The sequence below is a fragment of the Dendrobates tinctorius genome, unplaced genomic scaffold (assembly GCF_039654945.1).
Source record: "Dendrobates tinctorius isolate UK_male_01 unplaced genomic scaffold, ASM3965494v1 ptg000133l, whole genome shotgun sequence".
NCBI classification, from domain to species: Eukaryota; Metazoa; Chordata; class Amphibia; order Anura; family Dendrobatidae; genus Dendrobates; species Dendrobates tinctorius.
In genome coordinates, this window is record NW_027361801.1 from 16351151 (window position 1) to 16378380 (window position 27230).

The 27230-nt window shown below is 43.7% G+C and overlaps 1 protein-coding gene across 1 annotated transcript in view; it reads right to left on the reverse strand.

The window, feature by feature from the left end:
* GPC4 (glypican 4) overlaps window positions 1–27014 on the reverse strand; it is a 196376-nt gene extending 169362 nt beyond the window's left edge. The window contains exon 1 of the mRNA XM_073543504.1: window positions 26545–27014. Within this exon, the coding sequence (XP_073399605.1) occupies window positions 26545–26695 (151 nt within the window). The 5' untranslated portion in view covers window positions 26696–27014. The remainder of the gene's footprint in view (window positions 1–26544) is intronic.
* Between the last annotated feature and the right edge of the window lie 216 nt (window positions 27015–27230).

Below are 27230 nucleotides of genomic sequence, written 5' to 3' on the forward strand. Positions count from 1 at the left end.
CTGCACTTTATGTACATGCTCAGTAGTGACCAGTGCTGTGGAGTCGTAGTGGAGATGAATCTGTGCTGCCCTTTATGTACATGCTCAGTAGTGACCAGTGCTGTGGGGTCGTAGTTGATATGAATCTGTGCTGCCCTTTATGTACATGCTCAGTAGTGACCAGTGCTGTGGGATCGGAGATGAGATGAATCTGTGCTGCACTTTATGCACATGCTCAGTAGTGAGGCAGTGCTGTGGAGTCATAGTTTAGATGAATCTGTGCTGCCCTGTATGTACATGCTCAGTAGTGACCAGTGCTGTGGGGTCGTAGTTGAGATGAATCTGTACTGCACTTTATGTACATGCTCAGTAGTGACCAGTGCTGTGGGGTTGTAGATGAGATGAATCTGTGCTGCACTTTATGTACATGCTCAGTAGTGAGGCAATGCTGTGGAGTCGTAGTTGAGATGTAACTGTGCTGCCCTTTATGTACATGCTCAGTAGTGACCAGTGCTGTGGAGTCGTAATTGAGATGAATCTGTGCTGCCCTTTATGTACATGCTCAGTAGTGACCAGTGCTGTGGAGTCATAGACGAGATGAATCTGTGCTGCCCTTTATGTACATGCTCAGTAGTGAGGCAGTGCTGTGGAGTCGTAATTGAGATGAATCTGTGCTGCACTTTATGTACATGCTCAGTAGTGAGGCAGTGCTGTGGAGTTGTAGATGAGATGAATCTGTGCTGCACTTTATGTACATGCTCAGTAGTGAGGCAGTGCTGTGGAGTAGTAGATGAGATGAATCTGTGCTGCACTTTATGTACATGCTCAGTAGTGAGGCAGTGCTGTGGAGTTGTAGATGAGATTAATCTGTGCTGCACTTTATGTACATGCTCAGTAGTGACCAGTGCTGTGGAGTCGTAGTTGAGATGAATCTGTACAGTACTTATGTACATGCTCAGTAGTGACCAGTGCTGTGGGGTCGTAGATGAGATGAATCTGTACTGCACTTATGCACATGCTCAGTAGTGAGGTAGGGCTGTGGAGTCATAGATGAGATGAATCTGTACTGCACTTATGTACATGCTCAGTAGTGACCAGTGCTGTGGAGTCATAGATGAGATGAATCTGTACTGCACTTATGTACATGCTCAGTAGTGACCAGTGCTGTGGAGTCATAGTTGAGATGAATCTGTACTGCACTTATGTACATGCTCAGTAGTGACCAGTGCTATGGAGTCATAGATGAGATGAATCTGTACTGCACTTATGTACATGCTCAGTAGTGACCAGTGCTGTGGGGTCGTAGATGAGATGAATCTGTACTGCACTTATGCACATGCTCAGTAGTGACCAGTGCTGTGGAGTCATAGTTGAGATGAATCTGTACTGCACTTATGTACATGCTCAGTAGTGACCAGTGCTGTGGAGTCATAGATGAGATGAATCTGTACTGCACTTATGTACATGCTCAGTAGTGACCAGTGCTGTGGGGTCGTAGATGAGATGAATCTGTGTTGCACTTTATGCACATGCTCAGTAGTGACCAGTGCTGTGGAGTCATAGTTGAGATGAATCTGTACTGCACTTATGTACATGCTCAGTAGTGACCAGTGCTGTGGGGTCGTAGATGAGATGAATCTGTACTGCACTTATGCACATGCTCAGTAGTGACCAGTGCTGTGGAGTCATAGATGAGATGAATCTGTGCTGCACTTTATGTACATGCTCAGTAGTGACCAGTGCTGTATATATTCATAGGCGAGATGAATCTGTACTTAAAAAACAAACATTATCCTTTCACGCTGCAAGATGACTGTCAGCGAGTGTTGTTGAAAGTGCTCATTTCACGATTGTCCTTGCCATGTAAAACGGCTGCCGATCACCATTAATGAACAAGAAAAAAAAACAAAAGTTCATTGGATGAAAATGTTTTTTTTGTGCAGCCCAAAAGATCATTGCTCTTGGTGGTGCAAATCCTGGTAAATCGGATGGCTGCCATATTTCACTGCAGCACGTGTGCAGTGGGCAATCTATTAGAGATCGCACTGTGTGCATAATTTACTTAGGTCTGCCAATTTAAATAGGCATCCAAACGAACACCTAGAGGTAAAAGTTAGGGTTCAGCACAGTCTTTCCAAAGGTTCCTCAGTGCCTGTTCTCTGTAGCGGTGACCTCACAGGCAGTGCTGCAGCCAAACACTGAGTGGCTCTGCTCTTGTAGATGGCATGAGCTGCTGATGTTAGCAACTGGCTGCAGCGCTGTCGATGCAACATCACAGCAGCATCAGAACAATGAAGACAGAAGCAAAAGAGGGCAAATAGTACTCCAAAAAAAAAAAAAAAAATACAGCTTGTGGCATAATGCTTTCAAGAAGAACAACAACTTTTAAGTATACTCCTTCCCCTTTTCCACATCAGCTCCTCCAAACACTTGGTTGAGCCTGATGGCCAACTCCTCTTAACCGTACTAATTATATAGCTCTAGTACTTGCGGCCATATAATAAAAAAACCATTCTCCACTGTTGACTGACAACACCACCTAACAAGTATGGTGCATGTGTCCTAATATAGGTTTTATGACCCATGGAAAATTAATCACTAGGCGCCAATGAACAGTCCAGCTTGCATTTACATCCCACCATGATGGATCTGAAGATTAGGCAGGAGAACACTGGAGGGTCATCAACGCAAAATGACATTTACAAAATACGGCTAAAATGTATTGTGGATGATGTATGAAGCTTATGCCAAATGTTATTTTTACTGGGTTACATCGTGGTCAGGTTTTTTTTTTTACTTTAATATCTGGCCTCAGATGTTAATAAGCTAAGCCAGGGGAGATAACGGTTTATATTCGGATGTCTCTCAAAGAAAGTTTGGTTTATGTCATGACCTTGTATTATGGCAACTGAAACAAACTCATAGATAAAATTAAGTAGAAAGGGTGGGGAAGAGCTTGACAGTTCACATGAACTCATCATGATCCAACTGTAGAAATATGCCCATTTTTCTTGTCAAGTTTACAGTAAATGAAGTTGGACTAGTATTCAAGTGTGAATGACCGAAGAATAGAAATGAAATATTACCCATGTTAGTCCATAACGCACATCAGTGTTTACATAGAGACCCCCAGTGGGACATAGTGGGGTTTATAAACTATTGCTATAACACCTTACAAAGCTTTCACAGCCGTTTTACATCACACAATACACGCCCTATGTTCCTTAAACTGAGCAAATATGGTTGATATGATGAATAAAAGGACATCCCCTCCCCATTAAGTCTCAAAATCTACACCCGCATAATACAGCAGTGTTAAATATTCAGATATATACACAGGGCTCCTTTCAATAAGTTAACAAGGCAAAGTCTTCAGGAGCTCTAAATTAATATTTACCAAACCTCTAAAAGAAGACGACTGTGTACTGCCAACGCCAGGAGAACCCACCCAACACTGAAAAAGATTCTAGGCGTTTGGCATCCGAGATCTCTTCATTTGGACAGACCTTTTCCTCCAGTAGATTTTGGCATGGATAGACAAATATACTGTATATTCACATTACGATTAGCTGAAACTACTGTGTGTGTAGGTGTAACATACAGTTAGGACAGTGACAAGTTGTCATTTTAGTTGTTTGCCAAAACACATTCAAGATACAGTTATACAAGCAATATGGTCTTTAAGGGCAGAATTTCAGCTTTAATTTGAGGGTATTCACATCCTAACTGGAATAAGGGTTCAGGTAGATCTTTAATATGAAGCAGACTCTTTCAAGGGACCAAAAGTAAATTGGACAATTCTCTCAAAAGCTCTTTAACGGGCTGCATGGGCTATTCTCTTACTATTCTGTCATCAATAAGTAAAAAGGCTGGTGCTGATTCCAGGTGTGGTATTTGCATTTGGAAACTGTTTCTGTGAACACACAACATGCGGTAAAGGCCCCGTTACACGGCAACGATATTGTGAACGGTTTGGTGACGTTGCAGCGATGTTGAAACAATATCGTTGCGTGTGACACATAGCAACGATCAGTTGGCTAATTGTTGCCTAATGGTCTGGGCCATAAATCTATCATTGGTCTCCCGCTGGGCAGCACACATCGCTGCGTGCGACAGCGAGAGACCCAACGATCAGCGAGCTCCCAGCGCCATACAACAGACGCTGGGAGCTGGTATCCAGGGTAAACAGCTGGTAACTAAGCGCCGCTGGTACCTACAGTGGATTTGATTCAGGCTCCATGCCCAGCGCCTAGTGCATGACCAGGCACATTTAAAGTGACTATGGTGTCACTTCTACTATCACACTGAATGCGATTAACTACTATACTGCAGTCTGTTACTGATGAAGGCCAGTGAGGCCGAAACGGCTATTATTTTCTGGCTGCATTAAAAAAAATCCAAAAAAATAGAAGTTGAGTGCTAAGCTTTCTTTATTATTCATGTATGGTGTGGGGCCCTACTTGAGCACCTTCTGAAGTTGTGCATACAGTGTTTTTCCTTTACAAAGGAGTATACAAACATTACAGCATGGGATTAGGGATGGGTTTGTTTTTTTTTTTTTTTGAGGCAAAACATTTCACTGCTTGTTTTTAAGCAATGTTTTACCTCAAAAGAAAGAATCAGATGCGATTCCGTGATATAATGTCTGTATATTCTCTTGCTCCCTGCCCAGGAGCTGTGGTATGATCAGCCCATGCCCCCTGCACGGTCAGACACAGCCATTACACAGGACATAATAGGGGCATCTAATATATAATTACCTTGTAATGTCTTCACTTCCTGTTCCGTCCAGATGTGTCCGGCTCCCAGAATTCCAAGCGGCAGAAGTTCACCAACCACCATATTGGGACACCCAAATGATTGGTGTATCAATATGGAAAGTGCTGGTGGTACCAGCCTAATGCCTACCACCAGCGACACACCATCGCACCACACAAACTGTATACGCCGTACGCAGCCTCTTGCGCAGTACCACCTGCAGAACACCGTCACAAACACGCTGCCGTCGGGATCAGCCGAATGATTCACTGACTGACGCCATCTTTGTACAGGAGGAGCGCATGCGCAGTTGTAAAGTGACCACCGCTGTCTGCATAAAGATGGCGGCGGTCTGATTTACTGCGCAAATTCCACGCAGGCGCAGTGAATCATTCAGCTGATCCCGGCGGCAGATGCGCGACGTATCTACAGGCAGAGGAAGCCGGTCACATTACAGGGGTTTTCCCACAAACAAAAGTTCATTTTAAAAATTGTCTGTGTTTGACCGTGTACGGAGCATACCACATCTCCTGGGCAGGGGAGGAAACAAAACACAATACTGACATTACAGCAGGGGATCACAGAGGATTCATTTTGTGAGGTAAAATTTTTCACTGACTGTTTTTAAACAATATTTTACCTCACAAAAAGTATCCTCTGCGATCTCCTGCTGTAATGTCAGTATTGTCTTTTGCTTCCTCCCCTGCCCAGGAGCTGTGGTATGTTCTGTACACGGTCAGACACAGACAATTTTTAAAATGAACTTTCATTCGTGGGAAAACCCTTTGAAAAGCAATCTAAGTTATCAAAGTTACCGCAGAAACATGACAATGGGATAGACAGGTCAAAGAAGAGGGCACAGACAGAAGTCAGCACATGGGGAAAGAGAGTGGATAGGTGGGTGAGCATATGGGAGGGGGGGATTCTCAACGCTGAAAAGCCTGCCCCCATCGTGACATCGCCCTCCTGATGCAATAGCATCGGACCTCCATCTAGTACCTCTAATATCTCCACACAGGAACATTTTTTTTTTTTTAAACACATCCAGTCGTGGAACTCAATATTACTTAAAGATCTATTGATTAATATGTAGGTTAAGATTAAAGACTTTGTGATGAAAACCAATAAAAAATTGAAAGACCAGATTAGACTTCTAAAGAAGCCAGCCCAGTTCTTGAAAAGCATTCCATGTTCAGATCAAACTAAGGTCAACCTGTACCAAAATGATGGGAAGAAGAAAGGATGGAGAAGGTTTCGAACAGCTCATGAGCCAAAGCACTGCACACTCTCTGTAAAACTGGAGGAAGTGTGATGACGCGAGCAATCAGTCTCCAATGGCACTGAGTCACTAATGTTTATTGATGATGTGACTGAGGACAGAAGCAGCCAGATGAATTCTGAAGTGTACAGAGCGATAATTTCTGCTCAGATTCAACCAAATGCAACACGGCTGACTGGACGATGCTTCACAGTTCAGATAGAGCATGAACTAAAACATACTGCAAAAGCAACTCATGAGTTTTTAAAGGCAAAGAAGTGAAATAATTTACAATGGCAGAGTCATCACCAGCTCTCAACTTCTTCGCACAGCATTTCACATGATTAAGACAAAATTTAAGAAATTTAAGACACTAAGACTCACAAATAAGCAACACCTGAAGTCTGCTGTATTAAAGGCGGCAAAGCGTCACAAAGGAGGAAACCCAGTGTTAGGTGATGCGCATGGCTTCCAGACTTCAGGCAGCCACTGCCTGCCATAGATTTTCTACAAAGTATTAAAAAAATTGAACATTTTAATTTTTAGTAAAATTTGTCCAATTTCTTTTGAGCCCTTGAAATGAGGAGGCTTTGTAGAAAAATGGTTGCAATTCCTAAATATTTTTAGGACAATGCTGTTCAACACCTTTAAAGGGAATCTGTCACCCTATTTTTCACCTATCAGCTGCCGCACCGACATCAGGGGCTTATCTACAGCATTATGTAATGCTGTAGATAAGCGCCACCCCCCCCCCCCGATTAACCTGAAAGAGAAGAAGGAGTTAGATTATACTCACCGAGGGGCGGCCACGGTCCGGTTTTGGTCGGATGGGTGTCGCGGTCCGGTCCGGCGCCGCCCATCTTCTAAAACGGTGACGTCTTCTTCTTTGCTGCCTGTCGCGGCTCCTGCGCAGGCGCCCTGCTCCTCACCGTTAGAAGATGGGAGGCGCCGGTGCGGGCAGCGACACCCATCGGATCGAGACCGCACCTGAGTGAGTATAAACTAACTCCTTTTTCAGGTTACATCGGGGGCTTATCTACAGCATTACAGAATGCTGTAGATAAGCCCCTGATGTCGGGGCCGGCAGCTGAGGCGAAAAATAGGGCGAAAAAAGGGTGACAGATTCCTTTTAAAGGGAACTCGTCAGCAGGATTGTGCACAGTAACCTACAGTGTCAGGTCGACGCAGTTATACTGATTAAAATGATACCTTGGTTGATGAAATCCGTCTTGTAGTTGTTTTTTAGTTTCAATAAATTTTTTATTTAGAAAATAATTAAACCAAGTCCAAGTTATGAACTCCCATTGTGGTTGTTTTAATCTTTACTTTCAGTTTTGTGTTAATGATATGCCGTGCTGCAAATCTCACTAATGTTGGCTAAACCCACAGATATTAATGCATTCGCATGACATTCTAACCCAGGGGTCCCCAACCGCCGGTCCGCGGCCCAGCACCGGGCCGCTGCAGTGCCCTTGCCGGTCCGCGGACACAAGGGGAGCCAGGGGCGGCGCGCAGCACTTCCTAGATTGCCCCCGTGTAGCGGTGGCCAGGGAGCGATCCAAGCAGCTCCGCTGCCTGCAAGAGGAAATAGCAGGAGCGGAGCTGCAAGGACCCGTCCAGCTTCCTGCCCGCCGCCCGCGTTTCCTGTCTCTGACTGACACAGAGAGGAGCGCGGCCGCTGCTCTGTCAGAGCGAGGAAGCGCGGGCGATGCTGCGGACAGGTGTGTGTGTATATATATATATATATATATATATATATATATATATATATATATACACACACACATATACATACATACACACTCTCACTGGCCACTTTATTAGGTACACCTGTCCAACTGTGTGTTAAGACTTAATTTCTAATCAGCCAATCACATGGCGGCAACTCAGTGCATTTAGGCATGTAGACATGGTCAAGACAATCTCCTGCAGTTCAAACCGAGCATCAGTATGGGGAAGAAAGGTGATTTGAGTGCCTTTGAACGTGGCATGATTGTTGGTGCCAGAAGGGCTGGTCTGAGTATTTCAGAAACTGCTGATCTACTGGGATTTTCACGCACAACCATCTCTAGGGTTTACAGAGAATGGTCCGAAAAAGAAAAAAATCCAGTGAGCGGCAGTTCTGTGGCCGGAAATGCCTTGTTGATGCCAGAGGTCAGAGGAGAATGGGCATACTGGTTCGAGCTGATAGAAAGGCAACAGTGACTCAAATTGCCACCCGTTAAAACCAAGGTAGGCAGAAGAGCATCTCTGAACGCACAGTGCGTCGAACTTTGAGGCAGATGGGCTACAGCAGCAGAAGACCACACCGGGTACCACTCCTCTCAGCTAAGAACAGGAAACTGAGGCTACAATTTGCACAAGCTCATCGAAATTGGACAGTAGAAGATTGGAAAAACGTTGCCTGGTCTGATGAGTCTCGATTTCTGCTGCGACATTCGGATGGTAGGGTCAGAATTTGGTGTAAACAACATGAAAGCATGGATCCATCCTGCCTTGTATCAACGGTTCAGGCTGGTGGTGGTGGTGTCATGGTGTGGGGAATTTTTTCTTGGCACTCTTTGGGCCCCTTGGTACCAATTGAGCATCGTTGCAACGCCACAGCCTACCTGAGTATTGTTGCTGACCATGTCCATCCCTTTATGACCACAATGTACCCAACATCTGATGGCTACTTTCAGCAGGATAATGCGCCATGTCATAAAGCTCGAATCATCTCAGATTGGTTTCTTGAACATGACAATGAGTTCACTGTACTCAAATGGCCTCCTCAGTCACCAGATCTCAATCCAATAGAGCATCTTTGGGATGTGGTGGAACGGGAGATTCGCATCAGGGATGTGCAGCCGACAAATCTGCACCAACTGTGTGATGCCATCATGTCAATATGGTCCAAAATCTCTGAGGAATGCTTCCAGCACCTTGTTGAATCTCTGCCACGAAGAATTGAGGCAGTTCTGAAGGCAAAAGGGGGTCCAACCCGTTACTAGCATGGTGTACCTAATAAAGTGGCCAGTGAGTGTGTATATATATATATATATATATATATATATATATATATATATATATGTGTGTGTATGTGTGTTTGTCTGTGTGTGTGTAGGTTAGCCTGGCCCTGGAGGAGATGGGGATATGAGAAGACCGTGATGGGGAGAGAAGGCCATAATGCCTGGGGTGATGTGAGAATCCATGAGGGGGTAATGGGATAAGGCCATGATGGGGTGATGGGGTGAAGGCAGTGATGGGGTGAAGGCAAGGCTGGGGTGAAGGCAAGGCTGGGGTGAAGGCAAGGCTGGGGTGAAGGCAAGGCTGGGGTGAAGGCAAGGCTGGGGTGAAGGCAAGGCTGGGGTGAAGGCAAGGCTGGGGTGAAGGCAAGGCTGGGGTGAAGGCAAGGCTGGGGTGAAGGCAAGGCTGGGGTGAAGGCAAGGCTGGGGTGAAGGCAAGGCTGGGGTGAAGGCAAGGCTGGGGTGAAGGCAAGGCTGGGGTGAAGGCAAGGATGGGGTGAAGGCAAGGATGGGGTGAAGGCAAGGATGGGGTGATGGAGCAGGCAAGGATGGGGGTGATGGGGAGAAGGCAATGATGGGAGTGATGGGGAGAAGGCAGTGATGGGGTGATGGAGCAGGCAAGGATGGGGGTGATGGAGAAGGCAATGATGCGGAGAAGGGAGTGATGAGGTGAAGGCAATGATGGGGTGATGGAGCACTCATTTAAAACCTATGGTGAGTTGAGTCACATTATAAATGTTATAATTAAATGATAAGTATGCACTGCTAAACTACAACCGCATCCATAGCCCTGCCCCCTTATGATCAAATCCCCGCCCCTGCCACACCTCCATCCCCGCCCTGCCGAGCCATGGAAGAATGGTCTTGCTTGAAGCCGGTCCCTGGTGCAAAAAAGGTTGGGGACCACTGTTCTAACCTAATTTTAATCACAACTGCTGCACACAGTAAACTAAGTGATTCATTGCTGGAATCAAGGTCTCGGTCCCTGCATCATACTGTTGTCAGATCAAAACAAAAAAAAACTGCATAGATTTTTGCCGTTCACAGGTTGATGACAGGATAGGTCTGTGCAGAAATAAGTGCAAGCGAAAGACAAGCAAAGTTTCGAACAGCCTCAGGCAGCCAGTGACATGTGCACTCAAATTATTATTGGGCTGCATCTCGCTACTTAGGAGGAAGTGTAATGGAAATGCAGCCTGCAAAGACAAGCAATGGAGAAAAAAAAAAAAATCAATGAACATGTGCCAACACTGAGCAGATGGGAACAAACAAGACATATGTGCAAAAAACATACCATCCATCATGCAACTAAAAATACTAAATGTTCTGAGAGAATAAAACTGTTCTTACTTTTTACAGTATCATGAGGGGGTGTAATCATGAACAAAATAGTCTTATGGCAAATTTACATGGAAAAACCCAACATGTAATTGCACCAAATCCGTGCAAGACTTCGGCCATTGTATGGCCACTTTGGATTTGAGGGCTTAACTCTGTGCGGTTTCCATGTGGAAAGTGCTTAAAAAATTACATCTCAAAAATTGAAAATTATTTAACCTTTCAATAAAAATTGAATTTTGAAAAATACTGAAAGTGAGATTGACATCTGCTGAGGGGGTGGGCAGTCTGTGGAATCTTTCCGCAGGTTTCTGCTATGTAATCTGAGAGCAGCATAATGTAGAGGCCAAGACGCTACTTGGTGCAGTTTCGATAAAAATCAGTTTCATCTGCTATAGATCTACCAGTTCTCTGAATGCTGAGCCCATACCACCGATTGGCAGCTTTATGCCTATGCAGTGTACACAGCTGCCGATCAGTGGTGTTGATATACACGAATATGGAGGACTACATGGCAGAAGGTTTACCAGTTCTCTGGTGGTAAAAATCACAGTATTATCAGCAGGAGATTATCAAAATTACAGCAAGGAAGCCCAGTAAGTGACATTTTTGCTCTCAGATCACATGGCAAAAACCTGGTGACAGTCTCTTTAAAAAGGGGGGAGGCAGTTTGTGATTTGTTTTCAGCTTGGAATTCTTGCCGCAATGAGGCTATGTACCCACGTATGCAGAAAATTCTTGACTGAACACCGGACTCCTTCCCAGAAAACACGCGTTTTTTTCCGGAGCGTACCCAGTCTCATAGAAAATAGTTAGAAATGCGGATATTTCCACGAAATTAATGAGCATGCTGCGTTTACCGCGATGCGTTTTTTCGAGGAAAAAAACAATATGCACAAAGTGCAGAATTCATTAAAATGAATGGGATGCTTCTTTTAAGCGTTTTTGCCGGTAAAAACGCTTAAACGCTTTCGTGGGTACACAGCCTGAATGTGGAAAATCTATATTCGTTGAATTTAATAGGTAGTTACAGGGCTCGTGGATTTAAAGGGGTTGTCCACAAATTGAACAACCTCTACTTAATCCGTATGTTTGCCCCTTTTAAAATAAAAAATGCAACACATTATATAATATATATTACATACACACATTGCTCTGACAAAAATTAAGAGACCACTGCACAGTTTTATAAAAATCAGCTTCTCTACATGTCCAACAGCAATTCCATTCCAGTGTCAGTTGAATTCCAGACAGAGTCCACCTCATTCTACTTACTGTGCTTCTGATTAGGTGATCACCTGAACCAAATCTTATTTAATGAAGGAAAGTATAAAAAACCTGATGTGGTGTTCACAATCCTCTTGCAATAGGACAAGCTGGATGGCAAAACAAGTGCTAGTAATATCCCAAAAGTAATACGAATGAGAAAATAACAACCATGCCACAGGAGTTGAAAAGAAAAATCTTGAGTGAGGAAAAGGGCTCAGTTCTAGCTTTACTAGCAGAGGGATACAGTGAGAATCATGTTTCCTCCATCCTTAAAATTTCTAAGACGGCAGTCCATTACAACAAGGTCAAGCAGCAGACATTGGGGAAAATAAAGCTATAGACCGTCAGAGGGTGAAAACAGCTCTCCACTGACCGGAATGACCGTCATCTTATTCGAATGTCACTCAGCAACCGCAGGATAACATCAAGTGACCTACAAAAGGAATGGCAAATGGCAGCTGGGGTGAAGTGCACGGCAAGAACAGTTTTAACAGGCTCCTAGAGGCAGGGCTCAAGTCATGTAAAGCTAAAAAAAAGCCTTTTATCAATGAGAAGCAAAGGAGAGCTAGGCTGAAGTTTGCAAAAGACCATAAGGATTGGACCATAGAGGACTGGAATAAGGTAAGCTTCTGAGTCTAATTAACAGCTTTGCCCAACACCTGGTCATCTAATGGTTAGACGGAGACCTGGAGAGGCGTACAAGCCACAGTGTCTTGAACCCACTATGAAATTTGGTGGTGGATCGGTGATGATCTGCGGATGCTTCAGCAAGGCTGGAATTGGGCAGGTTAATCTTTGCAAAGGACATATGAATCAAGCCGCATACAAGGTTATCCTGGAAAAACAGTTGATTCCTTCTGTTCAGGCAATGTTCCCCAACTCTGAGGACTGGTTTTTCCAGCAGGACAATGCACCATGCCACACAGCTAGGTCAATCAATGTGTGGATGAAGGACCACCACATCAAATCTCTGTCATGGCCAGCCCAATCTCCAGACCTGAACCCCATTGAAAAGCTCTGGAATGTAATCAACAGGAAGATGGATAGTCACAGGCCAAACAAAGAGGAACTGCTTACATTTTTGCACCAGGAGTGACATATGGTCACCCAAAAGCAATGTGAAAGATTGGTGGAAAGCATGCCAAGACGCATGAAAGCTGTGATTAAAAATCATGGTTATTACACAAAATATTGATTTCTGAACTCTTCCTGCGTTACAACATTAGAATTGTTGTTTATAAATGATTATGAACTTGTTTTCTTTGCATTATTTGAGGTCTGCAAGCACTGCAGTTTTTTTTTTGTTATTTTGACCATTTCTCATTTTCCGTACATAAATACAAAATTTAGTGTTTGGAAATTGGAAGACATGTTGTCAGTAGTTTATAGAATAAAATAATTTACATTTTACTCAAAAAAAAAATACTTATAAAGAGAAAAATGAGACAAACTGAAAATTTTGCAGTGGTCTCTTAATTTTTGCCAGAGCTGTATGTATTATATATTAAAATGCAAAAATCAGTACAAATTTCTACTGTACATTTGACTGCCGATAACAGGAAAAAAATGCAGTGGAGTGCGGCACTTTTTTTCCCTTTTTGGTTACATAATGCAATGTTCAGATTCAGGTGTGATATTTAGTAGAAATTATCTATGAAACTTTATCATGTGCCTTTAAAAACACGAGAACTGTAAAGAACAATCTTTTTTCTGGTCTCGTACGTCCAAGTCAAGTTTTATTAAATGTAACGTTTACCAGAATGTACGTGCGGGCGTCCACATACGAATGTGACTGCTGATATTTTGGAAGCGGATTTGTTTTGGAGCGCATGGCTGACGCTGCGAGGAGTCACATATGCGAGTCATACAAGTAGCCCTAAACACTTCTCCGTTCTATTTTCGCAGCCCAGAGATATTTGCTTGGGTCTGTGTGTTATGACAGTGTTCTGGACGTAGATGAATGCTTCCACCACTCCACATTTTTTAACTATTCAGTCACGCATTTTTGTTATTGTTGAGTGCGGTGCGGCGCTGCACTGCGTGAGCTCAGAGTCCTTGGTGGTCCCCGAAGGTTTCTGGCTAAAAAGACATCTCTTTTGTTAAGGGGAGATAAAGCCGTCCAGTAGGTCATTCACTAGCCCAAATAAAGGCAGCGGCAGCCTTAGCAAGGAGATAAAGGATGAGACAAAAACTCAAATGTTGGGTGAATACATTAGTCGCAATTTAAAGTCATTAGCCCAGGTCTCCAGCTCGAGCGCACAGGTAACAATGTAGAAGATTTACCATATGGTCCGATCTGCTCCACCACCATAGACCATATCAATCACTATCACCACGCCATATCATATCCCGTTCCACCCACCCCCAAACGTTAAACATTAATAAATGTCTTGTGCAGGTACGAAGCCACAAAGCCAGACAAGCGAATAACTGAGCGCAGCCCAAAAGGAATCAATTGCTGCATTATGAAGCAGGAAAGACTGCACCAGACTTTCCACTGCGTACGCATCCCTTGGTATGAAGGGAGCCATCCAAAATTTTAAAATATTACCGAGAATGTAAATGGTCCTTTTAGACCAGGATTTCCTGAGACGAGGGGAAAAAAAAGCTTCAATTAACACAAGATGTGTATGTGACAGAGCCAGCAAACATCTCTAGATCTCTGCTCTGCCATTCCAGGAACAGGAGGAGGTGAAAAAAAAAAAAAATATGTTTCCCAGGTGTGTGTGAAGAGTTTGTAGGTTGTCAAATATGTTCACGTTACACATTAAAAATGGAAACGGAAAAAGGTTACATCAGGATAGCAAGAGTTACAACTGACAAACAAGAGAGAAAACAGGGTGGCCAAAGAGACCGGTGGGGACGGCTAATAATGGACAGTGCGCTAGTCTAAGCAAGTTGTGTGTCTAAGCAAAATCTTAGGGGTTCGAATCAAGATGCATCGATAAAGTTCTCCTGATTACCGGTAATTGTTTTCATGATAAATAGTGATGAGCGAACATGTTCAGGAGCTAACTGACTTTGGCGTGCTCGAAATATATGTTCCAGTCCCCGCGGCTGCATGTCTCCCGGCTGTTCTACAGCTGAAACACATGTAGGGATTGCCTTATAGCCGCAGGAACTGGAACATATTATTCGAGCACGCCGAAGTCACTAGGTTAGCACCCGAGTATGGTCGGATAACACCTAATCCAAACACAGTCGCTCATCACAAATGATAAACACAAAGTCTTGGCAATAAGCGGAGCGCCAACAAAGGTAATTGTAAAAGAACTTGTAAAAAAATCCTACATCTTTAGGTTACGTTCCCACGATGAGTTTTTGTGGTTTCGAAATCACAGCGTCCTACAGTTCCAGTAAAGTGGATGGGATTTATAGAAATCTCCTGCCCACTGTGCTTTTATTTTACTCAGCATACTGAACCGCAGTCCATGTTTGAAATCCGCAACATGATAATTTCTCTCTGGGATATGCAGAGTTTTCTGTGCGGATTTTCCCCAAAGACTTGTATCAGATGTGGAAAACATACAGGTAAAAAATGCATGTGCGTTTGTCTGCTGTTGAAACACATCAAAAAATGTAATCTGCAACTAAGTATATCAATAAAGTTGTCAAAGCCAAATACCAGGAGGTTTCAAAAACAAAGCAGCTTTAGTTAAAGCATGACATACCAAAAAGAGACAAGAGACGCAAAGTCAAAAACGAGAAAAAACTGCATGGAAAAAAAAAAAAACCGCAATGGAAAAAAATAAAAGTAACCTAATTTACATAATAGTTGCAGAAATTCTGCAGCATCAAAAACCTCACCAAAAGCTCATCATGGGAATATGGACTTAGGGTATGTGCACACGTTGCGGATTCGTCTGCGGATGCGCAGTTGATTTGGCCCTGCGGATCCGCAGCAGTTTCCATGCAGTGTACAGTACCATGTAAACCTATGGAAAACCAAATCCGCTGTGCACATGCTGCGGAACATTCTGCGCAGATTTGCTGCAGTTTATTTTCTGCAGCATGTCAATTCTTTGGGCGGAATCCGCAGCGTTTTACACCCATTCCATTATAGGAATCCCCAGGTGTAAAAACGCTGGGGAAATCCACACAAAGGGTATGTGCAGACGCTGCGGATCCGCAGCAGATTTGGCCCTGTGGACCCGCAGCAGTTACGCAGACAGTGTACAGTACAACGTTAGCCAATGGGATTACAAATCTGCAGTGCACATGCTGCGGATTTTCCCCACACGGTTTTGCTGCAGTTTTAAATCCGCAGCATGTCAATTCTTTCTGCGGATTCTGCTGTGGTTTGACACATGTTCCATTGTTCAGGTGTCAATCTGCAGGGGAAAACTGCTGGCAAATCCGCAGGTCACTTTACCTGCGGTTTTACCTGCAAATCCGCAGGTGTGCACGCAGCCGAAGTCTGCACAAAATCCGCAGTAAATCTGCACTAAATCCACAGGTAAAACGCAGGTTATTTTACCTGCGGATTCAGCCAAATCCACAGCTATATCTGCACCGTGTGCACATCAGGAGTTGTTCCAGTCAATGGATTTTTTTTGAAGTAGAGGGGTGAAAAAAAAAATAAATAAATAAATAAATAAATAAAAAAACCTCCATGGAAAAATTGTGTGCGAGCATAGCCTTAGGAACTCTGCTCACTGTATTTTTTTTTATTTATTCTTTAGTGACTGCTCCAAATTGGTTTTCAAAAAAAGTTTGGGGGAAAAAAAAAAAAAAAAAAAAAAAAAAAAAACATTTTATGGGAAATACACTCATTCTGGAAATAAGCCTGGAGGGGGGGGGAAATAAGCATATGAGGACACTTTGAAATTGATTCTGATGGAATCAGCTTAAAACTAGGGACTGTCAAATCAAAAAGTTGCAGGGAAAAAAAAAATTCCAAAACTCAAGAGGAAATGATTATTGTATGTTCACATTACATTTTTTAACGTGTCTTTTGAACCAGATCTGCTCCAAAATCCACATGAATAAGAAAAAAGCACTTTAAATACTTTTTGAAGCAGGTATTGGAGATCTGCTACAAAATGCTCACCAGAAAAACTGCAAGTGTATAAGCACTTCACAAAGATAGTGAAAAAAAAAAAAAAAGCTATGCCTCCATATTACACAACTGTACAACACAGATCTGTAAAACAAACATGTATGGCCTTTAGATTGCAAAATCAGAAAGTGAAGATGTTAAAAAAATAAGTTGCCAGTCAGAACAAGTGGCAAAAAGGTATTTGCTTTCAAAAGTTTCAGAGAAATTAAGAAAAATAAGGATCTAGCAGTCATTTATTATCTCCTTTGGAAATTAGAATTTTTCAACCATAAACTTATAGAAAATCATCTCTGTAGATGGTCTTCAAGCACAACACTTTTGATGTGCCTGGTTGATATTTTTCACATGCAACAATTGGGATCATGGGTTGTATATTAGTAACTCTATGGCAGCATTTACTGAATTTTATATTATGTCAAACTAATAACATATTCAGCACTGTGTTTTTTAATCATGGTAGATGTGGCAAACTGTATACTGATGGGGGAGGAAGAAGTAGAGTTAATGGGCCCTGGGGGAAGGGGGTCAACAATGAAAGTCCAGACCTGCCAAATGATCAATGACTTCCAACATCCAAGAGATCAGCCTGCAATAGCAACTTATTAGCTCCACTGTGCACAACATATAATATATATATATATATATATATATATATATATATATATATATATATCCAGCAAATGTCCCCAAATATTTCCAGAAACGCCTTTGATCTTCCAAGAACAGAAGGTTACAAAAACAAAGACATAACTAAATAAACTCATACAAGCAAACTGAATGAAGAATGGCTGAGCTCATCACTGCAGCCTGCCTTCATTTCCATTCCTATCTCCAGACAAAGGAGTTTAAGATTTCCTGAGAAAACAAGTAAATTTGCTGACATTTAGGAAAACATAGTGATAAACATTTAGTACCAAACATACAAAATGAAAAGAAGCTTGATAAAGGGCAGTGAGCAAAGGACTGAGCCAACAAGCTAAAGGTCCATTTACAAGAGACATCATTCTGCAAATGAGAGTTTGTAGGAACGATCAGACCATAGGACTGTCTGTACAGGTCTTTCATTGGGGAAATTAATGATAAGCAGCGGTCACTATCCAAGACAGACAGGTAGCCATTTCTCTCCCTTACAAAGAGCATGCATCTTTAGTCATGATACTCCCCTAATATAGGATCTGTCATCACCAGACAAGTCAGTTTTGGTAAATATTTGTATCCCGCATGGAACAATTCTGGATGTTTTTACATTGTGCTGCTCCTCCGTTATTCCTCCTAGAAATGTATGAATTAATTGACAACTGGGTTGGTACCATGAATAATGGTCCATTATCCTGGCTTGTGTGCAGTCAGACAGGCGTATAAAATGGACTGAGATGGGGCCACATTGCACGGACTGGCCAGCGGCTCTATCCCGAGCGTGACAGCCGCATATATTTCTATGAAGTTGTCAGGCTTGAGTCATGACAGACGTGGCCAGAATTAGCACTGCGGTCTAAATTGTACGGCCGTCTGCAAAAAAAAAAAAAAATTGCCATTTTATAGTACCAGCAAAGTGAAGTTTCTGAAATCTTATGCACATGCTGCTTTTTTTTTTAGTTGCTGATCAGAACCAAAATGATTTTCCAAGCTTGCACCATGTCCATTCATTCAGTGTTTTTCACACATACAAACGAAAAAAAAAAAAAAAAAAAACTCTTGTAAAATACTCAAGGGGTGCACATACTCACACTGCTTTGGCCTTAAAAAGAGTTTGCCCAATTCAAGAAGAAAAGTCAGCAACCACTATGTAATTGTAGAATGCATGTTCCCGTTCCCACCCCTCCATCAAGGTGGACGGTCATATGAACACATGCAGGTGAGTTGCATGCTAGTAGTCATGTGCCAACTAGACTATCCTCCACTAAAACATTGAGAAATGGGGAGTTTAGTTGGCATGTGAGTAGAGGTGTGCAAAAATCACAAACAACTGGTCACAAGAATGCCCACCCGCAGGGAGAACACATGGGAACGTGCACAATGTCATGATTCAACAGCATGTAGTAACAGACAGTCTGCATACTTTTCTTCTTAGACTGGACCACCCCTTTAAAGTTGTAGGAACGTGCAAAAAATACTTTGTATATTTATAGATTTCTTGTGTTAGGCAAAACGAACATTGGCACTACGACACCATGCAGGAAAAAGTAGTAGAGGCATCAAGAAGAGTCCAAATCTGTCAAAAACAAAAGTTGCTGTCAACCCTCAAGCAAATATAGGAAGGTGTAGTAATTTGTCATAGTGAATGTGCTTACATAAGGAGTTATCCTAGCATACTCGGGTGCTAACCGAGTGTCTTCTTCATGACAGAATATGTTCAAGACCCTGCGGCTGCATGTCTCCCGGCTGTTAGACAATCCCTGCATGTGATGCGGCTGACTAAGGCTACTTTCACATTAGCGTTTATTAGCACAGCGCTTCGGGCGCAATAGAAAAGCATGCAAAAACACCATCATGCGTTTGCGTTTTTGGCGCAAGCATTTTAATAAGTTTCAAGCCATGTTAACTCTTAACACACATGCATTTTGTAACGCAGGCGTGCGCCTATCCATGCGACTGTAATGCGTTATTTTGCCGCATTCCGTGCGCAAGTGTGCACATGCGTTTTTTTTTGTTTGTTTTTTTTACGCCGTTGGACGGACCCAAAAATGCAACAGGTTGCGTCTGGCGCACACCTTAAAAAAGTATGCGCACAAAAACGCATACGAACGCAAGACCATGCGCCCCCCCATGTTAAACATGGGGGCGCATGCGACCAATAGCGCACAATGCGCTCTGCTAAAAAAAAACGCTAATGTGAAACCAGCCTAATAGCAGCAGAGACTCGAACACATTATTCGAGCACGCCAGAGTCACTAGGATAGCATGGCCAGATAACACCTTATCCAAGCACATTCGATCATCACCAGTAGTAATGTCAACCCACTGAAATATGCACCCTCAGATGTTTCAACTTTAGCATCCATTGATGTTATACCAAAGTTCCCCAAATTGGTCACCAATCAAAAGTCAGTATATAATTGCCTGTTGAAATCTCTTCTTGCATAGAGTCGCCAATTATTTACAAGTCCCTTATTGGCCAAGTACCGGTACTTTACTACAGTGATTTCATATCTTTACCAAACCTCATAAGTCTGGAAAGTGGACATCCTTATTGGCCAAGTACCGGTACTTTACTACAGTGATTTCATATCTTTACCAAACCTCATAAGTCTGGAAAGTGGACATTTAAAAGACTCCTAGAACATCTTATATGTATTTCACAAAAGCTTCAAAACTAAATCACATATCAAGTAAAAATATTGCATCCAACCAACCATTCTAAATCTTTATAGAAAAAAAAAAAAAACCTGGACTTTAAGTTGGTCGCCCAAAAAGATGATTTGGCCTTAAAAAAAAAAAAAAAGCACAAAGATAGAAAAAAAAAACAAGAACAAATGTCAGTGTTTCCCCTCCCCTCTGCCACCACACTTTGCTCAAAGTGAAAATTCTGTGCACATTTTTCTCATTCTGAAGGGTACAAATATTTCTGGTGGCTCAGATCATATTTCGCCTGGAGAGATTCAGTCTTTCCGGCCGTCTTTGCAGAAACAGACAAAACTAGAAAGAAAAAAAAAAAAATGGTAAGGAAGGCCGTTTTCAACCTTTACGGGGCATAAAGAGGTGGTCTAAAAAGCACTGAAAATTTTGGGACGTGTACTCAATGATAGTCATAACTTGCAGAATTTCATTTCTGACTTGATGCAACTGATTCAACTAAATGAGAAGACATGTCACCATCGGGTCTCAGCTATTCTCTGCTTTTCGAAGCCATCAGCAATGAAGCCAGTTAACTGACTGCTCCCTCGTTTCATCGAAAAACTGCTCATGCCAAGTGTGGCCATTAGTAACAGCGACTCTGCTTTGGTAAGCATGGGATGTAATGAGAGATCGGCGTCACCAATACCTACCTGCCACATAAGCAGAACATCACGTTCATGCACAAGACTTGCCAAGACCAGAGGATGACGTCCCCTGTGTGGTGGACAGAAATCGTGAAACAAAAAAAAAAAAAAAAGGAGTCTGTCATCGCAAATTGACTATTCAAACCAAGCCCCGATGCGTGTTGCTGTCTTAGTGTGGATGAGCCATTTAGTGCACCTACCCGTTTTCCATCAATTTGCTCCTTATTCTTTCTTGAATGACAGCTTTGGCTTTCCAGGAGCCAAAGAAAGGACGGCGTTAGAGCGAAAACAAGAAGGTGCACTAATGGTCGGCCACACTAAAGGTGTTAGGAACGGCGGAACGCACTAAATAAAAATAATAGAAGTGCGTTCGCCGCTCGGGGTCCACCATGCAGTAGGTGTTACAACCGCTGCTAGGTAATGACAGACGAACAATATGGCGGTATAATGCGCACGGGTTACACTTCACCCGAAGTGCGCAAAGCGGGCTCTGTTCACACACAGAGGCGCCGCAACATAAACATACAAAAACGCTGAGCCTGTTAGTATCACAGGCCTCAGGTAAATGCACACACGGTATCTGGTCACAGGAGCAGGACCCAAGGCAGAGGAGCTGCGTCCCTCTAGACCTACCGTGTGTGCGGCGTCCCTACTGAAAACGCCAAGGAGGGCTGCAACTGCAGCGCAGCGTAGGGCACGGCCGCTAGTCGACAAAGATAGGAAGCAGGAGCAATGTCGGACGCTAGAGTAGTGGTGCGGTGTGCACAGTGGCCTAAGGCTTGGCACTGACTGGCGCTGACTGCTGCACTAATTCCCTATCCACATGCGTAATATCAGAGGGAAGGGGTTTCAAATGAGTCAGTCACCAGAATCATACATCCGTCACCATTCACACATTAGCTTGAAAAGTCTATACTAGCGCATGGCCGAACGGTCATGCGCACTTTTTATAGCCGTGCGGGACCTTCCAGATCTCCGAGATAGACCAATGAGATCTGGAGCAGGACCTGGGCACATGACTCCCAATCTCCAATGGGAGATCGCCTCGTGAGCATGCCCAGTAGGAGCACAGAGGGACTTAGTCTCTGGAGCGGTCTGCTGCAAAGTAACCTCTGCAGTAGAAAGACAGCAGGAGACCGCAGAATGTGAGGCTCTGGATTCCTGCAGAGCAAACGCAGAACCCAGACGCCTAACAAAGGGTACACCTAGTGCCTTAACTTGGTTGGAAAAGTAACTTTGTGCTGATAGGCCCTTAAACCATCACTTTTATAAACCTCCTAAGTTATATTTAGCAATGATGGAAAATCTCTAGAAGCCGAGTAGTTGACAAAACTAGACCTTTGTTTCAGCAGTGTAACTTTTTGCCTAGGTTGTTCATGTCGGCCTGTTTCAACTACCATACTATAAAGCCATATGAACTCAGAACCACTTGTTAGTCATCCAGTCCTTCCAAACTCAACGTGTATGGGTGGACCAACTTTCTAAGGCAAGTGTCAGGCATGCTAGATGCCCTATTTTCTGCTCTCAAGGGAGATAAATTGTGCCAGAGGAGTCAAGTAGAGGCTTATCTACCTGTGCCTCAGCTGAATTGATTATCCATGTGTATAGGGAGGTCGGATGAGTGCAGCTGTAGTCTATAGTATCCTGTCCACTCCCAGCAGATTACTGGATAGAGTTTATAATTAATTCAGTAAAAACAGTAATAAAACCCAACAGGACAACATCTGCTTTAACATCCAAAACAGATGAGGGAAAAGAAAAATCACCAAATTTCCTTTTACATACAGGTATCACAAATTGGACCCCAAGCAGCTCACATGAACAGAAGGATTCACAAGTCATTATCAGCTACAAAGTATAAAACTGTCCTTATTTCAATCACTGTTATTTCACAGAGCCCTTGGACTGTGAAATGGAGTCGTGGGGGGGGCTTGGAGAGGGTTTTAGTGCCATATACCTCGGAAGTTAACAGAGGTAGGCTTATAAAAAAAATTTTAAAAAATGGACGACGCAGTGCAGAGATAAACAAACCGATTAAGTGACACTTCCCATTTTTCCAACAGCATCTATTTATGGCCCAACTGATGTCCCTGGGAAAAAAAAAAAAAAAACGAGGGAGCCTACCAGCTGCTCTGAAAAAAGCACACCTACAGAGGAGAACACTGGATGATCTGTGCACAGCTGAATTGCCATCTTCATTGGAAGATTTAATGGGGAATGAAAACTTTTACATAATCTATGAAATAACTGGAAGAACGGAAACAAGCGTGGCTTCAGGAGTCGTTACACGTGTCCATTTCCTTGGACAATTAAGAAAGTCCTAATCTGGACAAAACAATAAAGACTTCAGGAGCAAAAAAGTTCTTTCACAGCTACCAAAACAAAGTCTCTCAAAAAGTAGAAAAGCCAACTTTTTAGGCACACTGACCCAACGGCGTTCTGAGATTTGGCCAGTCCTGCAATGCTGTACCATAGCTGCAAGATGCATACTCAGCCGAAATAAGGCTGTGTGCACACACTGCGGATCCGCAGCGGATTTGGCCCTGCGGATCCGCAGCAGGTGTACAGTACCATTATTCCCTATGGGAATCAAAAACTGCTGTGCAGACGCTGCAGAATTTTCCGTACGGATTTTGCAGCGGTTTCAAATCCGCAGAAAGAATTGCATGTCAATTCTTTCTGCGGATTCCGCTGCGGTTTGCCATCTCCTCCACTGTGGAGATGATAAACCGCAGGCTAATCCGCAGATAAACTGCAGGTCTTTTGACCTGTGGATTTATCTGCAGATTTTGCAAAATCCGCGCGGATGAATCCGCAGCAGGTTCCGCAGCGTGTGCACACAGCCTAAGACACCCTAAGCAAATGCATCTAGTTCAGAAGTAGGTCTATGGAATCTTATAATATTCAATGGAGCCTTAGAGCTTCTGAGAGGTGAAAGCTTCTGAAGGACTAATGACAACCATTACCATCTATAGGAGCTGTCACAAGTTTTCCGCAGACTATGAATAGCATGTACATCACCATTGTTATGCAGAATCATATTACATAACAATCTTATGGAAATTTGAGTCTGGACTGTCACTAGTGGTTGTCACCCACCATAGGTTACTGGGAAAGAAAATATTATAAAGCTTAAAAGCAGAGGACAATGAAAGGGAAAGTAAAAATGTTTATGAGTGTATATACAGTCAAGACACACGTGGGAAAAAAAGAAGGAATAGTACCTAAGCTGCAAGATACATTTACTCCACTATTTAGTATTGTAATGCTTTGCTTATATAGTGCCGGCATGTTCCATAGCACTTTATAGACACTGTTTGTGACATCACTGTCCCCATTGGAGCTCACAATCTAGATTCCCAATCAGTATGTCTTTGGAGTGTGGGAGGAAACCGGAGTACCCGGAGGAAACCCACGCAAACACGGGGAGAACATACAAACTCCTTGCAGATGTTGTCCTTGGTGCGATTTGAACACAGGACACCCGGGGCTACAAAGCAACAGTGCTAACCACTGAGCCACCGTGCCGCCCTTTCCTACCAGTATGAGGGCTGCAAAATTACACTGAAAGGATGAATCAACTCCTGGACAACAGAATAGAAAGTGACCAGATACGCAACCGGCATATCACACTTCATGTCTGATTATCCTGACTTGAAACTACTGAAATAAATTCACCCCCCCTATGAGTTTGGCAGAAACTGACCCATTAAAAATTGAATACGTGCCCACATTTTGGCAGGAAAAAAAAAAAACTAATATTGAATATCCAAACCCTAAGAATTCCCTGTACTGTATAATTCATACGATTGCTCCAAGTCCAGACTCGATGGCAATGTTCAAGTGGAATATTTTGAAACCAAACATTTTGAAAAGGAATGAGAAGGTGCCAGACAACTTCTCAAAAGACCATCTGTAGACCTGAAAGGGTTATTGTGCAGCGAAGTCTGATTAACCCTTAGGAAAGAGAAAAACTCCCTTACCCACCTGACAGGGACCCAATGCAGAGAAACCGTAAAATTACACAAATAAATTGTTAATATTTACACTTGAACCTATTGAGAAACAAGAAATGAAAACTTTGACAACTGAATCAGCTCCTTGTAGGACCTCATCAGCAGATCGCTGCCACCTACTCACAAGAAGTATAAAGCACCGAGCAAAAGTATACAAGAGGGTACAGCAAACAATGCAGAAAGCCACACAATGCATTAGCACAAACAATGGGAAGGAGCGTCCACTAGGTAATAAGGCAGAGTGAGGAAATCCTGCCCCAAGGTGTAATTAAAGTGTGTGAATGCAGGAGCACACCATGTCTGCAGAACACATGCCTGATGGGACACTTGGATGACTGAACCCAATCCAGACCTTGTTTCCTGTGTCTGAATCACTAGAGCCAGCCCTAAACCAACCATTTTTTGTACAGTCCCCCCCCCCCCCCCGCCCCCTACAATGTGACCATATTGTCAACTAGAAATGTTAGGGGGGGGGACTTCAGCCGAAAAGTATCAGTTGTGGACTGGAAGGGATATTGGATTTACGAAACGGCTCAATTACTAGGATTATTTATGGGATCGTGTAAAATAAAGAAAAAAAAATGGGTTTTTTTTTTTGTTTTTTTTTTTTTTTACATTATGTTTCTGGTCACCAGTCCTTTTGCTGTAGAATGTCCACACGTTAGTGGTTCCTTCGTTTCCCTTCTTACCTGGCCCCAAAGCCAGAAGAGAGGTGGGGTAAGGGTTCTGCTATAACGCCCGCTCTTCTGCAGCCTATCCAGTGCCATCAGAAGTCACCGGTACACTTCAGGCGACCCCAATATGGGACACACAAGCTGGCCATATGGGAAAGTCACAATGTACGCACCGATCGGCTCCATATCTCCCATATAGATCCAGAAGTGCACCCAACCGGATCCCAATATGGGAAAGTCACAATGTACGGATCGATCGGCTCCATATTTCCAATATAGGGCCAGATGTGCACCCAACCGGACCCCAATATGTGACACACAAGCTCGTCATATGGGAAAGTCACAACATACAGACCGATCGGCTCCATATCTCCCATATAGGGCCAGATGTGCACCCAACCGGACCCCAATATGGGAAAGTCACAATGTACGGATCGATCGGCTCCATATCTCCAATATAGGGCCAGATGTGCACCCAACCGGACCCCAATATGGGACACACAAGCTGGCCATATGGGAAAGTCACAATGTACGCACCGATCGGCTCCATATCTCCCATATAGATCCAGAAGTGCACCCAACCGGATCCCAATATGGGAAAGTCACAATGTACGGATCGATCGGCTCCATATTTCCAATATAGGGCCAGATGTGCACCCAACCGGACCCCAATATGTGACACACAAGCTCGTCATATGGGAAAGTCACAACATACAGACCGATCGGCTCCATATCTCCCATATAGGGCCAGATGTGCACCCAACCGGACCCCAATATGGGAAAGTCACAATGTACGGATCGATCGGCTCCATATCTCCAATATAGGGCCAGATGTGCACCCAACCGGACCCCAATATGTGACACACAAGCTCGTCATATGGGAAAGTCACAACATACAGACTGATCGGCTCCATATCTCCCATATAGGGCCAGATGTGCACCCAACCGGACCCCAATATGTGACACACAAGCTCGTCATATGGGAAAGTCACAACATACAGACTGATCGGCTCCATATCTCCCATATAGGGCCAGATGTGCACCCAACCGGACCCCAATATGTGACACACAAGCTCGTCATATGGGAAAGTCACAACATACGGACCGATCGGCTCCATATTTCCCATATAGGGCCAGATGTGCACCCAACCGGACCCCACTAGGGTGCATCACAGCACATTTTCCACAGACCCCCTATATACACTCACCATTGATCTCATGGGCTGGAGCATCATTCAGGTTGAAGCCTTTGGACTCATAAAGTTTCCGGACCTCCACACAACTTTTGGTCTTGTCAGGCAGGGCACTGCAGACGGCTAAAGTGCACAGCAGCAGAGGGGAGAAGGATATCCAGAGCATGATGCAGGCAGAGGACAAAGAATGGGGCACAGAGATGAGGGCGGTGAAGTATCTCCTCCGCTTCCTTGTGGCTCCCGGGGCAGCAGCTCTAGCAAGGGTCGCACAGGCAAGTTTGGCTTGGCACAAGAAGTTTGCAAAGTGCAGTGTGCCCGTGGCTCTGCCCCTGCTGCCGCTCCGGAGTGATTGGCCGCAGCACTGCGCTCTGCTCACTCGTCCCCCTCCTCCAGTCCTATGTCCGGGGCGCACTGCGCAGGGATCTGGCACTGGGCGCAAAAAGACGCATGCGCAGAGATGGGAGCAAAAAAGCCTGGAATGCTGGAGGGAGGGCGCTCAGCTGTTTAACCCCTGCAGGGACTCGCTCTACGTGTGTGCGACACAATACGCGCAGTGTTTAACACATCCATCAGGAATGCGCACTTAACCCATACACTTTTGGGCGCCATGGAGATTTTAACACCTGCGAGGCTGGAGTGGATTTACATTGATTGCCTTTTTTTTTCATTTTTAGTTTGAGATTGTAGTTTAAAGCTGGGAG